We start from the raw sequence: 16,634 nt of genomic DNA on the forward strand, positions 1-16,634 counted from the left end.
ACCGGGGGCGGGACACAGACCGGGGGCGGGACACAGACAGGGGGCGGGGGACGGGACACAGATGGGGGACGGGACACAGACAGGGGGCGGGGGGCGGGACACAGACCGGGGGGCGGGACACAGACCGGGGGACGGGACACAGACCGGGGGACGGGACACAGACCGGGGGACGGGACACAGACCGGGGGACGGGACACAGACCGGGGGACGGGACACAGACCGGGGGCGGGGGGACGGGACACAGACCGGGGGATGGGACACAGACCGGGGGACGGGACACAGACAGGGGGCGGGGGACGGGACACAGACCGGGGGATGGGACACAGACCGGGGGACGGGACACAGACAGGGGGCGGGGGACGGGACACAGACCGGGGGATGGGACACAGACCGGGGGACGGGACACAGACAGGGGGCGGGGGACGGGACACAGACCGGGGGATGGGACACAGACCGGGGGACGGGACACAGACAGGGGGACGGGACACAGACAGGGGGACGGGACACAGACAGGGGGACGGGACACAGACAGGGGACGGGACACAGACCAGGGGACGGGACACAGACAGGGGACGGGACACAGACCGGGGGACGGGACACAGACCGAAGGCGGGACACAGACCGGGGGACGGGACACAGACCGGGGGACGGGACACAGACCGGGGGACGGGACACAGACCGGGGGACGGGACAAAGACCGGGGGACGGGACACAGACAGGGGGCGGGGGACGGGACACAGACCGGGGGACGGGACACAGACAGGGGGCGGGGGACGGGACACAGACCGGGGGACGGGACACAGACCGGGACACGGGACACAGACAGGGGGCGGGGGACGGGACACAGACCGGGGGACGGGACACAGACCGGGGGACGGGACACAGACAGGGGACGGGACACAGACCGGGGGACGGGACACAGACAGGGGGCGGGACACAGACAGGGGGCGGGACACAGACCGGGGGCGGGGGACGGGACACAGACAGGGGGCGGGAGACGGGACACAGACCGGGGGCGGGGGGCGGGACACAGACAGGGGGCGGGACACAGACAGGGGGCGGGACACAGACCGGGGGCGGGGGACGGGACACAGACCGGGGGCGGGGGACGGGACACAGACCGGGGGCGGGAGACGGGACACAGACCGGGGGCGGGAGACGGGACACAGACCGGGGGACGGGACACAGACAGGGGGCGGAACACAGACAGGGGGCGGGGGGCGGGACACAGACAGGGGGCGGGACACAGACCGGGGGCGGGGGGCGGGACACAGACCGGGGGACGGGACACAGACCGGGGGACGGGACACAGACCGGGGGACGGGACACAGACCGGGGGACGGGACACAGACCGGGGGACGGGACACAGACCGGGGGACGGGACACAGACCGGGGGCGGGGGACGGGACACAGACCGGGGGCGGGGGGACGGGACACAGACCGGGGGACGGGACACAGACCGGGGGACGGGAAACAGACAGGGGGCGGGGGACGGGACACAGACCGGGGGATGGGACACAGACAGGGGGCGGGACACAGACCGGGGGCGGGGGGACGGGACACAGACCGGGGGCGGGACACAGACAGGGGGCGGGAGACGGGACACAGACAGGGGGCGGGACACAGACAGGGGGCGGGAGACGGGACACAGACAGGGGGCGGGGGGCGGGACACAGACAGGGGGCGGGACACAGACCGGGGGCGGGGGGCGGGACACAGACCGGGGGACGGGACACAGACCGGGGGACGGGACACAGACCGGGGGACGGGACACAGACAGGGGGCGGGGGACGGGACACAGACCGGGGGATGGGACACAGACAGGGGGCGGGACACAGACCGGGGGCGGGGGGACGGGACACAGACCGGGGGCGGGACACAGACAGGGGGCGGGAGACGGGACACAGACAGGGGGCGGGACACAGACAGGGGGCGGGAGACGGGACACAGACAGGGGGCGGGGGACGGGACACAGACAGGGGGCGGGGGACGGGACACAGACAGGGGGCGGGGGGACGGGACACAGACAGGGGGCGGGGGACGGGACACAGACAGGGGGCGGGACACAGACAGGGGGCGGGGGACGGGACACAGACAGGGGGCGGGGGACGGGACACAGACCGGGGGCGGGACACAGACCGGGGGCGGGACACAGACCGGGGGCGGGACACAGACCGGGGGCGGGACACAGACAGGGGGCGGGACACAGACAGGGGGCGGGGGGGGCGGGACACAGACCGGGGGCGGGACACAGACAGGGGGCGGGGGGCGGGACACAGACAGGGGGCGGGACACAGACAGGGGGCGGGACACAGACAGGGGGACGGGGGGACGGGACACAGACAGGGGGCGGGACACAGACCGGGGGACGGGACACAGACAGGGGGCGGGGGACGGGACACAGACAGGGGGCGGGGGACGGGACACAGACAGGGGGCGGGAGACGGGACACAGACCGGGGGCGGGACACAGACAGGGGACGGGACACAGACAGGGGGCGGGGGGCGGGACACAGACAGGGGGCGGGACACAGACAGGGGGCGGGGGGCGGGACACAGACAGGGGGCGGGACACAGACAGGGGACGGGACACAGACAGGGGGCGGGGGGCGGGACACAGACCGGGGGACGGGACACAGACCGGGGGACGGGACACAGACCGGGGGACGGGACACAGACAGGGGGCGGGGGACGGGACACAGACCGGGGGATGGGACACAGACAGGGGGCGGGACACAGACCGGGGGCGGGGGGACGGGACACAGACCGGGGGCGGGACACAGACAGGGAGCGGGAGACGGGACACAGACAGGGGGCGGGGGGCGGGACACAGACAGGGGGCGGGACACAGACCGGGGGCGGGGGGCGGGACACAGACCGGGGGACGGGACACAGACCGGGGGACGGGACACAGACAGGGGGACGGGACACAGACCGGGGGACGGGACACAGACAGGGGGCGGGGGACGGGACACAGACCGGGGGATGGGACACAGACAGGGGGCGGGACACAGACCGGGGGCGGGGGGACGGGACACAGACCGGGGGCGGGACACAGACAGGGGGCGGGAGACGGGACACAGACAGGGGGCGGGGGACGGGACACAGACAGGGGGCGGGGGACGGGACACAGACAGGGGGCGGGGGACGGGACACAGACAGGGGGCGGGGGGACGGGACACAGACAGGGGGCGGGGGGACGGGACACAGACAGGGGGCGGGGGACGGGACACAGACAGGGGGCGGGACACAGACAGGGGGCGGGGGACGGGACACAGACCGGGGGCGGGACACAGACAGGGGGGCGGGGGACGGGACACAGACCGGGGGCGGGGGACGGGACACAGACAGGGGGCGGGACACAGACCGGGGGACGGGACACAGACCGGGGGACGGGACACAGACAGGGGGCGGGACACAGACTGGGGGCGGGACACAGACCGGGGGCGGGACACAGACCGGGGGCGGGACACAGACAGGGGGCGGGACACAGACAGGGGGCGGGGGGGGCGGGGGGCGGGGGGGGCGGGGGGCGGGACACAGACAGGGGGCGGGACACAGACAGGGGGCGGGACACAGACCGGGGGACGGGGGGACGGGACACAGACAGGGGGCGGGACACAGACAGGGGGCGGGGGACGGGACACAGACAGGGGGCGGGGGACGGGACACAGACCGGGGGCGGGACACAGACAGGGGACGGGACACAGACAGGGGGCGGGACACAGACAGGGGGCGGGACACAGACAGGGGGCGGGGGGCGGGACACAGACAGGGGGCGGGACACAGACAGGGGGCGGGGGGCGGGACACAGACAGGGGGCGGGGGACGGGACACAGACCGGGGGCGGGACACAGACAGGGGGCGGGACACAGACAGGGGGCGGGGGGCGGGACACAGACAGGGGGCGGGGGGCGGGACACAGACAGGGGGCGGGACACAGACCGGGGGCGGGACACAGACAGGGGACGGGACACAGACAGGGGGCGGGACACAGACAGGGGGCGGGGGGCGGGACACAGACAGGGGGCGGGACACAGACCGGGGGCGGGACACAGACAGGGGGCGGGGGGCGGGACACAGACAGGGGGCGGGACACAGACAGGGGGCGGGACACAGACAGGGGGCGGGGGGCGGGACACAGACAGGGGGCGGGGGGCGGGACACAGACAGGGGGCGGGGGGCGGGACACAGACAGGGGGCGGGGGGCGGGACACAGACAGGGGGCGGGAGACGGGACACAGACCGGGGGCGGGACACAGACAGGGGGCGGGACACAGACCGGGGACGGGACACAGACCGGGGGCGGGACACAGACAGGGGGCGGGACACAGACAGGGGGCGGGACACAGACAGGGGGCGGGACACAGACAGGGGGCGGGACACAGACAGGGGGCGGGACACAGACAGGGGGCGGGACACAGACAGGGGGCGGGACACAGACAGGGGGCGGGGGGACGGGACACAGACAGGGGGCGGGACACAGACAGGGGGCGGGACACAGACAGGGGGCGGGGGACGGGACACAGACAGGGGGCGGGAGACGGGACACAGACAGGGGACGGGACACAGACAGGGGGCGGGAGACGGGACACAGACAGGGGGCGGGGGACGGGACACAGACCGGGGGCGGGGTACGGGACACAGACAGGGGGCGGGGGACGGGACACAGACAGGGGGCGGGGGACGGGACACAGACAGGGGGCGGGACACAGACCGGGGGCGGGAGACGGGACACAGACCGGGGGCGGGACACAGACAGGGGACGGGACACAGACAGGGGGCGGGACACAGACAGGGGGCGGGGGACGGGACACAGACAGGGGGCGGGAGACGGGACACAGACCGGGGGCGGGACACAGACAGGGGACGGGACACAGACAGGGGGCGGGGGGCGGGACACAGACAGGGGGCGGGACACAGACAGGGGGCGGGGGGCGGGACACAGACAGGGGGCGGGACACAGACAGGGGGCGGGGGGCGGGACACAGACAGGGGGCGGGACACAGACCGGGGGCGGGACACAGACAGGGGGCGGGACACAGACAGGGGGCGGGGGGCAGGACACAGACAGGGGGCGGGAGACGGGACACAGACCGGGGGCGGGACACAGACAGGGGGCGGGACACAGACAGGGGGCGGGGCACAGACCGGGGGACGGGACACAGACCGGGGGCGGGACACAGACCGGGGGACGGGACACAGACAGGGGGCGGGGGGCGGGACACAGACAGGGGGCGGGGGGCGGTACACAGACAGGGGGCGGGGGGCGGGACACAGACAGGGGGCGGGACACAGACAGGGGGCGGGGGGCGGGACACAGACGGGGCGGGACACAGACAGGGGACGGGACACAGACAGGGGGCGGGGGGCGGGACACAGACAGGGGGCGGGGGACGGGACACAGACCGGGGGCGGGACACAGACAGGGGGCGGGACACAGACAGGGGGCGGGGGGCGGGACACAGACAGGGGGCGGGGGGCGGGACACAGACAGGGGGCGGGACACAGACCGGGGGCGGGACACAGACAGGGGACGGGACACAGACCGGGGGCGGGACACAGACAGGGGACGGGACACAGACCGGGGGACGGGACACAGACAGGGGGCGGGACACAGACAGGGGGCGGGGGGCGGGACACAGACCGGGGGGCGGGACACAGACCGGGGGCGGGACACAGACCGGGGGCGGGACACAGACCGGGGGGCGGGACACAGACAGGGGGCGGGGGGCGGGACACAGACAGGGGGCGGGGGGCGGGACACAGACAGGGGACGGGACACAGACCGGGGACGGGACACAGACAGGGGGCGGGGGGCGGGACACAGACAGGGGGCGGGGGACGGGACACAGACAGGGGGCGGGGGGCGGGACACAGACCGGGGGACGGGACACAGACCGGGGGACGGGACACAGACCGGGGGACGGGACACAGACCGGGGGCGGGGGACGGGACACAGACCTGGGGATGGACACAGACAGGGGGCGGGGGGCGGGACACAGACCGGGGGACGGGACACAGACCGGGGGACGGGACACAGACCGGGGGACGGGACACAGACCGGGGGACGGGACACAGACCGGGGGACGGGACACAGACCGGGGGAAGGGACACAGACCGGGGGACGGGACACAGACCGGGGGCGGGACACAGACCGGGGGCGGGGGACGGGACACAGACCGGGGGCGGGGGACGGGACACAGACCGGGGGACGGGGGACGGGACACAGACCGGGGGATGGGACACAGACCGGGGGACGGGACACAGACGGGGGGACGGGACACAGACCGGGGGACGGGACACAGACCGGGGGACGGGACACAGACCGGGGGACGGGACACAGACCGGGGGACGGGACACAGACAGGGGGCGGGGGACGGGACACAGACCGGGGGACGGGACACAGACCGGGGGACGGGACACAGACCGGGGGCGGGACACAGACCGGGGCACGGGACACAGACCGGGGGCGGGACACAGACCGGGGCACGGGACACAGACCGGGGCACGGGACACAGACCGGGGGACGGGACACAGACCGGGGGACGGGACACAGACCGGGGGGCGGGACACAGACCGGGGGGCGGGACACAGACCGGGGGACGGGACACAGACCGGGGGACGGGACACAGACCGGGGGACGGGACACAGACCGGGGGACGGGACACAGACCGGGGGACGGGACACAGACCGGGGGCGGGGGACGGGACACAGACCGGGGGCGGGGGACGGGACACAGACCGGGGGCGGGGGACGGGACACAGACCGGGGGCGGGGGACGGGACACAGACCGGGGGACGGGACACAGACCGGGGGACGGGACACAGACCGGGGGACGGGACACAGACCGGGGGACGGGACACAGACCGGGGGACGGGACACAGACCGGGGGACGGGACACAGACCGGGGGACGGGACACAGACCGGGGGACGGGACACAGACCGGGGGACGGGACACAGACCGGGGGACGGGACACAGACCGGGGGACGGGACACAGACCGGGGGACGGGACACAGACCGGGGGACGGGACACAGACCGGGGGACGGGACACAGACCGGGGGACGGGACACAGACCGGGGGACGGGACACAGACCGGGGGACGGGACACAGACCGGGGGACGGGACACAGACCGGGGACGGGACACAGACCGGGGGACGGGACACAGACCGGGGGACGGGACACAGACCGGGGGACGGGACACAGACCGGGGGACGGGACACAGACCGGGGGACGGGACACAGACCGGGGGATGGACACAGACAGGGGGCGGGGGACGGGACACAGACCGGGGGACGGGACACAGACAGGGGGCGGGGGACGGGACACAGACCGGGGGACGGGACACAGACAGGGGGCGGGACACAGAAAGGGGGCGGGACACAGACCGGGGGCGGGGGGCGGGACACAGACAGGGGGCGAGGGGCGGGACAGACAGGGGGCGGGACACAGACAGGGGGCGGGACACAGAAAGGGGGCGGGACACAGACCGGGGGCGGGGGGCGGGACAGACAGGGGGCGGGACACAGACAGGGGGCGGGACACAGACAGGGGGCGGGACACAGACCGGGGGCGGGACACAGACCGGGGGCGGGACACAGACCGGGGGCGGGACACAGACCGGGGGCGGGACACAGACCGGGGGACGGGACACAGACCGGGGGCGGGGGGACGGGACACAGACAGGGGGCGGGACACAGACCGGGGGACGGGACATAGACAGGGGGCGGGGGGACGGGACACAGACAGGGGGCGGGACACAGACAGGGGGCGGGACACAGACAGGGGGACGGGACATAGACAGGGGGCGGGGGGACGGGACACAGACAGGGGGCGGGACACAGACAGGGGGCGGGGGACGGGACACAGACAGGGGGCGGGGGACGGGACACAGACAGGGGGCGGGGGACGGGACACAGACAGGGGGCGGGACACAGACCGGGGGCGGGACAATGACCGGGGGCGGGGGGCGGGACACAGACAGGGGGCGGGACACAGACAGGGGGCGGGACACAGACAGGGGGCGGGACACAGAAAGGGGGCGGGGGGCGGGACACAGACAGGGGGCGGGACACAGACCGGGGGCGGGACACAGACCGGGGGACGGGACACAGACCGGGGGCGGGGGGACGGGACACAGACAGGGGGCGGGGGGACGGGACACAGACAGGGGGCGGGGGACGGGACACAGACAGGGGGCGGGGGACGGGACACAGACAGGGGGCGGGGGACGGGACACAGACAGGGGGCGGGGGACGGGACACAGACAGGGGGCGGGGGACGGGACACAGACAGGGGGCGGGGGACGGGACACAGACAGGGGGCGGGACACAGACAGGGGGCGGGGGACGGGACACAGACGGGGGACGGGACACAGACCGGGGGCGGGACACAGATCGGGGGCGGGACACAGACCGGGGGACGGGACACAGACTGTGGGCGGGGGGCGGGGGACGGGACACAGACTGTGGGCGGGGGGCGGGACACAGACTGGGGGCGGGGGACGGGACACAGACTGTGGGCGGGGGGCGGGACACAGACTGGGGGCGGGGGACGGGAGAGGACACAGACCGGGGGACGGGGACGAGAGAGGACACAGACCGGGGGGGTGGGGGGGATGACCGCACACGTTTCTCACCTCACACCGGAACGGCTTCTCCCCCGAGTGCTGCAGGGAGTGCACTTTCAGAGACATGCTTCTCTTGAACGACTTCCCGCACGTCTCGCAAGTAAACGGCATGTCCTTCGTGTGAGCTGCGGGAGACAAACATCTCCGATCACCGACCCGCCGGAGGGGGGAGAATCCGATCACCGCGCCGCCCGAGGTGGGAGAATCCGATCACCGCGCCGCCCGAGGGGGGAGAATCCGGGCCCCGACCCGTCCGAGGGGGGAGAACCCGGGCCCCCACCCGCCGGAGGTTGGAGAACCCGGGCCCCGACCCGTCCGAGGGGGGAGAACCCGGGCCCCGACCCGCCAGAGGGGGGAGAACCCGGGCCCCGCCCGAGGGGGGAGAACCCGGCCCCGCCCGAGGGGGGAGAACCCGGGCCCCGCCCGAGGGGGGAGAACCCAGGCCCTGCCCGAGGGGGGAGAACCCAGGCCCCGCCCGAGGGGGAGAACCCAGGCCCCGCCCGAGGGGGGAGAACCCAGGCCCCGCCCGAGGGGGGAGAACCCAGGCCGCGCCCGAGGGGGGAGAACCCAGGCCCCGCCCGAGGGGGGAGAACCCAGGTCCCGCCCGAGGGGGGAGAACCCAGGCCCCGCCCGAGGGGGGAGAACCCAGGCCCCGCCCGAGGGGGGAGAACCCAGGCCCCGCCCGAGGGGGGAGAACCCAGGCCCCGCCCGAGGGGGTAGAACCCAGGCCCCGCCCGAGGGGAGAGAACCCAGGCCCCGCCTGAGGGGGGAGAACCTGTCCTCATACGTATATTACTCTAGTACAGTGATCTGCCCCGTGAGAGAGGAGAACCTGCCCCCATGCGTACATTACACTAGTACTGTGCTGCCTGTGAGAGAGGAGAACCTGTCCCCATACGTACATTACTCTAGTACTGTGCTGCCTGTGAGAGAGGAGAACCTGCCCCCACACGTACATTACTCTAGTACTGTGCTGCCTGTGAGAGAGGAGAACCTGCCCCCACACGTACATTACACTAGTACTGTGCTGCCTGTGAGAGAGGAGAACCTGCCCCCACACGTACATTACTCTAGTACTGTGCTGCCTGTGAGAGAGGAGAACCTGCCCCCACACGTACATTACACTAGTACTGTGATCTGCCCCGTGAGAGGGGAGAACCTGCCCCCATGCGTACATTACACTAGTACTGTGCTGCCTGTGAGAGAGGAGAACCTGCCCCCATGCGTACATTACTCTAGTACTGTGCTGCCCGTGAGAGAGAGAACCTGCCCCCATGCGTACATTACTCTAGTACAGTGATCTGCCCCGTGAGAGAGGAGAACCTGCCCCCATGCGTACATTACTCTAGTACAGTGATCTGCCCCGTGAGAGAGGAGAACCTGCCCCCATGCGTACATTACACTAGTACTGTGCTGCCTGTGAGAGAGGAGAACCTGCCCCCATGCGTACATTACACTAGTACTGTGCTGCCTGTGAGAGAGAGAACCTGCCCCCATGCGTACATTACACTAGTACTGTGCTGCCTGTGAGAGAGGAGAACCTGCCCCCACACGTACATTACTCTAGTACTGTGCTGCCTGTGAGAGAGGAGAACCTGCCCCCACACGTACATTACTCTAGTTCTGTGATTTGCGCAGGATGACAATGTCCCATCTAATCAACCAGACCACTCATTATGTAAAACCAATTGTGTAGGGCAGCTATGAGACTTTCCAGCATACACAGAGTTAATTCCCCCTAGAGTAGCTAGTTCAGCTGCAGATAATCAGGATGAACAGCTGAATGAACAAGGAAGTGTTTTAAAGGCAGACACAGGGAGCTGCCATGCTGAGAGAGACTGCTGTTCCCAGAGAAGGGGGGCAGAGAAGAGTTCTCCCCAGCTGTGGAAGCTGGCACAGTCCCCTAGGCTCGCTGGACGGTGGTCGCGGAGCCTGCTTGGGTTGTTAATCCCAGGAAGAGGAAGGACGCAAGACCGTGCTGAAGCAGGGATTGGAAGAGACACTCAGAGAAAGGGGGGGGGATGAGACACAGAGAGGGGGGGGGCGCACTTCTACACCAGTCGTCTGCTTCTCCTGTGGCTTTGCTTACTATCTCAGCAGTGAAGATCCCAGCAGCCTCAGGCCATTATTCACCTAACGGGATGTTAGGTACCGCCGTGTATCCGCGAGGCGTACAAGGAGATTTATTGGCATTGGGACTATTACACCATCTGCTCCGTATTCCCTGCTTTTGTTCTGTGCATTGGACTGGGCACAGCTGGGGCGCACGATACCTCTCGGGAGAGAAGAGTCTGCGATTTAGCATTTTAATTCTCTCCAGACAAATAAGAGACCGTGGCAGCCCCACAACGATCACCATCTTCTGTGAAACGGACAACCGGCAACATGATTGTGGGGTCATCAGTCTGGTCTTACCTAGCGAGCATCGTCTTTATATGGATTCAAAAACAAACTGGAATTTTTATTTTTTTTAATCACTAGAGCGTGCGCGCGTGTCAGCTTTTCTTTTGAATACACAGTGAATGCAGAAGATGTAGCAAAACTGCTAACACGCTCATGAAGGATGTGTATACGGAGAAGGGAATCTCCAATGTAGCGCTTCCAAAAGATCCCAGCTAAGCCAGGGATCCCCCAAATCCAGTCCTCAAGGGCCGCTAACAGTGCAGGATTTAAGGATAGCCTCATTAGCACAGGTGGCCCAATCGTTTTGACCGAACCACCTGCGCTCTAGCTGGGGTATCCGTAAAACCTGCACTGCTAGTGGTCCTTGAGGACTGGGAGTTGGGGGATCCCCGAGCTAAGCCACACAGAGATACAGGATAATGAATTCCATAGGTGGTAGTAGGGATGCAGTACATCAACATGAGTATTCACTATGATCGCTGCACCTCCGGATCAGAGTCATGAGTCTGCTAGAGGTAACCACCGGGTGAAGCCCTGCAACCGAGCCGGACGACAGATGGGGGGGTCAAATGAACATCGGCAGCTCTAGATCCAGCTAAGTAGCGACAAATAACACAGCCTCGATAGATAGAAAATCAGCACAGAAGGAAAGTGATGTACCCACCGACCCATGTCACTTGAAGTAGCGAATAGATTTATCCCGGCGTGCATGCCGTAAGGAGAGATCCGTAGAAGTAAAACAAGGTAGCGTGGAGCACAGCAAATGTGCTACCTTGTCTACTTCTACGCTCATATAGGAGTATATGAAGTCCCGTTAGCGGAGTCCGTAGTAACAATACTTATCAGACAGTAAAAGAAAGAGAAAAAAAAGTAGTCCTGGATGTGAAGATTGCCAGATATTCACCACCTGGAGCCAGGGCCGATAATACGTCCGGAGCAGAGAGGGGGAAATGTAAACGGCCGCCCCGACGTACGTTTCGCCAACGCGTCTTCCGGGGGATGAGTTCCTATGAGAGCGGTGGCTCCTAGAAGTACCACCACCTTCATCATGACTGTATTGGCAGTTTGCTATGTCTTGTACATTCACGGGGGCATATACAGGCTGCAATCAAAGTGGCGGGAAGTTGGCAGGAAGATGTATAGTGGCACTTGTGCTGGTGGGTATACCCATACTATGAAAGCTTGGACAATATACCCGGGTAACGTGGGGAAGGTACTCGCCAACATGCAAATGAGGCCGACATGGCAAGTAACGCCTCAACCGCCAAATATGGGACACACCAAAAAGTTAATGGCCCTCATTCTCCGGAGGCTGGATTGTCCCTGTGACAATGTCAGGAGACATGAAGGCAGAGGGGGCTAAGAGACCCCAGAATGGTCATTCAAACCTAAACCTGGCTACCTACACCTGCCGGACTCTCCAGTGAAGCCATCCGACAAGAGCTGGAAGGGGAACATGAAAAGATTTTATGGGATATTGTCGGCCTTAATGAAGTAAGGAGAAAGCCTCACTGAGCTCAAAAGAAGACACCTATTCTGTTACAAAGCTACAGATAATGGAAGAATCAGTGGAGAAGGCTTCATCGTTAACAAGAGATGAAGAAACAACCTCCAGTAGGCGTATGAATGCTCATCAGAAAGAGCGGCCAGAATCATCATTCAGCGACAAAAATACAGCCTTCAAATAATCCAAGTGTATGCTCCAACATCAAGTCACGCGGACAACGAGGTGGAGACTTCTACCATGAAATCAACCAACGTAACAATGGAAATGGTCATCTCAAGATCTTCTGCCATGAAATCAAGCAACGTAACAAGGAAAGGGTCACCTCAAGATCTTCTACCATGAAATCAACCAACGTAACAATGGAAATGGTCACCTCAAGATCGTTATGTGGAGATTTCTCTGCAAAGATTGGTGCCCAGCAGAAAGAAGCATCATCCGTTGGTTACGGTAACAAGAATGAACATGGGGACCGACTGGGAGAATTTGCAGAATGTAGAACCTTCTACATCATGAATTCCTCCTTCCAGAAGAATCCAAACGGAAAATGGACACGGAATCAATGAAATGGCCCATATCCCAGCTAATAAGAAACCCCGTGATTGAAGACTGTGCTTGTCCTTAACCGTTTTGACACAAGGGGTGATCACGATTGGCTCGCTGAACTCATCTGAATGCCAAGTTAGAAAGAAGAAAACGATTACAAAGACAAAAACAAATAAACATCAATAACCTCAAGAATAACAGCAGAGAAATTCAACTAGAACTGAAAAATTGCTTGAGCTCAAAATGTCTGGCGGCACTTAAACCATTATGAAAATGTATGAAGATTGTAGTTGGAGAATAAACAGGATAAGAACATATCAGATGAGACAAGAAATGAAGCAATCCCAAAACGCGAGAATAAGAAGTGAATACGCGGAGGTGTGCGAGACAATCCGCAAACGTATAACTGAAGGTATAGGAGAATGTAACGGTGACGAGGGGTGGAAGGCCATCAACGATAGCAAAAGCTTCAAGATGAAAAAGCCACTGATGATTCGGACGAAGCAAATCCTCGCACTCAAACAAGACAACGGATCAAGAATAAAGGACTGTGCCCTTGTCATAAAGAGAGTTGAGGATTTCTACGTGAAAATGGACGGGAACACAGATAACACCGGGCATAATCCAGCAGAGGACACGCGAGAGGAAACCACCAATGATGTAACACACGTCCTTCCAGAAGAAGTGGCAAAAGCCATCCATGAAGAATGGGAAGGCTCCCGGGAAGATGGACTTACAACGGAAATCTTGGAAGAAGCTGGGAAAGAAGGAGAGAGAATCCTTGGGGAAAAAAACTCTTTCCACGCGGCTCGAAGAGCAGGACAATCCCAGAACAATGGAGTCTTGTCCTAATTATTCTCATCCACAAGACAGGAGACTACATCGTCTAAACGTTGCATAGATTGAACTTGATGGAGATCACTGGGGAGGCTTCATCCAGCAGTGGGGAGACACGGGCTGGGGAGGATGGGATGAGGAGTGTGTGGGAGTGACGTGGAGAAGAGAGGCTGTAACCGCAGGACCTGGGGATCACTGGGGAGACTTCCTCCAGCAGTGGGGAGACACGGGCTGGGAGAATGAGATGAGGGAATGTGTGGGAGCGACGTGGAGAAAAGAGGCTGTAACCGCAGGACCTGGGAGATCACTGGGGAGACTTCCTCCAGCAGTGGGGAGATAAGGGCTGAGATGATGAGATATATCTCACTATATTACTAGCTGTACCCGGCATAACATACGCCGATTTAGCAGATCTTAAAGGTTATTAATGAAACATTACTCTGTTTTCACCCCTCCCTGTAACGCCTCGCTGTCTCTTCCCCACCTTACTCTCTCCTCCAGAATGCCCTGCTCCTCTTTGCACTCTCCCCTCCCCGCCTTACTGTACCTTCTCCTCTCTGGGCACACCACACTCCCTCTTCTAATACTCATCTGTCTCCTTCTCTCCTTGCCGTCTCTGTTTCCTCCTCACCTTGCTGTCTCTCCTCCCCTCTCTGCACTCACCCCCCCTCCATGTGCACCCAGGTCTCCATTTCCCCCTACTTGTCATCCCAGGAGAGGCGGCAAGGAGGGGCAGGAGAGATGGCAAGGAGAAGGAGGAGACAGATGAGTAGGAGAGGAGGGAGTGTAGTAGGCACAGAGAGGAGCAGACTCAGCAACACAGGCAGTGCAAAGAGAAAGGAGGAGAGAGGGCAAAGAGAGGGGAGGAGAGAGGGCTAAGAGAGGGGGGAGAGAGGGTAAGAGAGAAAGGAGGAGAGGGGGCAAAGAGAGGGGGGAGAGAGGGCAAAGAGAGAAAGGAGGAGAGGGGGCAAAGAGAGGGGGGAGAGAGGGCAAAGAGAAAGGAGGAGAGGGGCAAAGTGAGGGGGGAGAGAGGGCAAAGAGAGAAAGGAGGAGAGGGGGCAAAAAGAGGAGAGGGGGCAAAGAGAGGAGAGGGGGCAAAGAGAGGAGAGGGGGCAAAGAGAGGAGAGAGGGCAAAGAGCGGAGAAGGAGGAGAGAGGGCAAAGAGAGGGGGGCAGAGGGCAAAGAGAGAAAGGAGGAGAGGGGGCAAAGAGAGGAGAGGGAGCAAAGAGAGGAGAGGGGCAAAGAGAGGAGAGGGGGCAAAGAGAGGAGAGGGGGCAAAGAGAGGAGAGGGGCAAAGAGAGGAGAGGGGGCAAAGAGAGGAGAGGGGGCAAAGAGAGGAGAGGGGGCAAAGAGAGGGCAAAGAGAGGGTGCAAAGAGGAGAGGGGGCAAAGAGAGGAGAGGGGGCAAAGAGAGGAGAGGGGCAAAGAGAGGAGAGGGGCAAAGAGAGGAGAGGGGGCAAGAGGGCAAAGAGAGGAGAGGAGGAGGAGAGGGGCAAAGAGAGGAGAGGGGGCAAAGAGAGGAGAGGAGGAGGAGAAGGGGGCAAAAAGAGGAGAGGAGGAGAGAGGGCAAAGAGAGGGGAGGAGGAGGAGAGAGGGCAAAGACAGGGGAGGAGGAGGAGAGAGGGCAAAGAGAGGGGAGGAGGAGGAGAGAGGGCAAAGAAAGGGGAGGAGGAGGAGAGAGGGCAAAGAGAGGGGAGGAGGAGGAGAGAGGGCAAAGAGAGGGGAGGAGGAGAGAGGGCAAAGAGATGGAGGAGGAGAGAGGGCAAAGAGAGGGGAGGAGGAGAGAGGGCAAAGAGAGGGGAGGAGGAGAGAGGGCAAAGAGAGGAGGAGGAGAGAGGGCAAAGAGAGGGGAGGAGGAGAGAGGGCAAAGAGAGGGGAGGAGGAAAGAGGGCAAAGAGAGGGGAAGAGGAGGAGAGAGGGCATAGAGAGGGGAGGAGGAGAGAGGGCAAAGAGGCGGTTACAGGGGCTGTTTTTCCTTTTCCATTCCCATTTTACCCCCCCCCCCCCAAAACCAGAAATATTTTCAGATGCCAAACCCCCCAAAAAACATTATTGGGACTATCCCCCACACAGCAGGAAGATCTCCAGCGGGACATTGTCCTGGGGGTGACTGTCAGAGCGGGAACCGTCGTGTCCTCCCCCCTCCCCCGCAGGAATAAATAAAAGGTATCCTGTTTGTATTACGGCTACCCATACGCTCCTCTCTACCGTCTAACCGCTCCCCCCTCTCCATGCTCTGTTATTCTTAAGCAAAGGACTATTAAAATGGAATTACAATGGCGGCGGGGGGGAGGGGCAGATCGCAGGAAGAAGGGGCGGCCATCGTTGGACAAACATGGATTCCCAGAGATTAAACAGACCGGGACGCCCAAAGTGAGAGGGGATGTGTGGGGGCGCCGCGTAGGGTCACTGCATATACCACTATGCCGCGTTTGGTTATATACAGTATATATGATGTATACGCGCACGTTGTTTCTCTCCGGTGTCCCGGAGGGACGGAGAGCCGGGGTAAGCGAGAACGGGAACGCGAGGTGCGGCTTCGGGAGGCGGCTGTGTTTGTAGCGCCACCCCCATGCCACGTTATGTACCGTGCGCGCAGAACAAAGACATCTCCTGGGAAGGGTAACACCGAGTTACATATAACCTATCCCGAAGTGAGCCGTGTGCGGCCCTATACAGGAACTCCCACAGAAAGCCCTATATAGGAGACCCCC

The 16,634-nt window shown here is 64.8% G+C and overlaps 1 protein-coding gene across 4 annotated transcripts in view; it reads right to left on the bottom strand.

The window, feature by feature from the left end:
* Positions 1-16,634, bottom strand: part of ZNF652 (zinc finger protein 652) — a 57,939-nt gene that overhangs the window by 7,231 nt on the left and 34,074 nt on the right. For all 4 annotated transcript variants that reach the window (XM_075580341.1, XM_075580338.1, XM_075580339.1 and 1 more), the window contains exon 4: positions 8,641-8,756. In XM_075580341.1, the coding sequence (XP_075436456.1) occupies positions 8,641-8,756 (116 nt within the window). The remainder of the gene's footprint in view (positions 1-8,640; positions 8,757-16,634) is intronic.

This window comes from Ascaphus truei, chromosome 23 (assembly GCF_040206685.1).
Source record: "Ascaphus truei isolate aAscTru1 chromosome 23, aAscTru1.hap1, whole genome shotgun sequence".
Classification (NCBI taxonomy): Eukaryota; Metazoa; Chordata; class Amphibia; order Anura; family Ascaphidae; genus Ascaphus; species Ascaphus truei.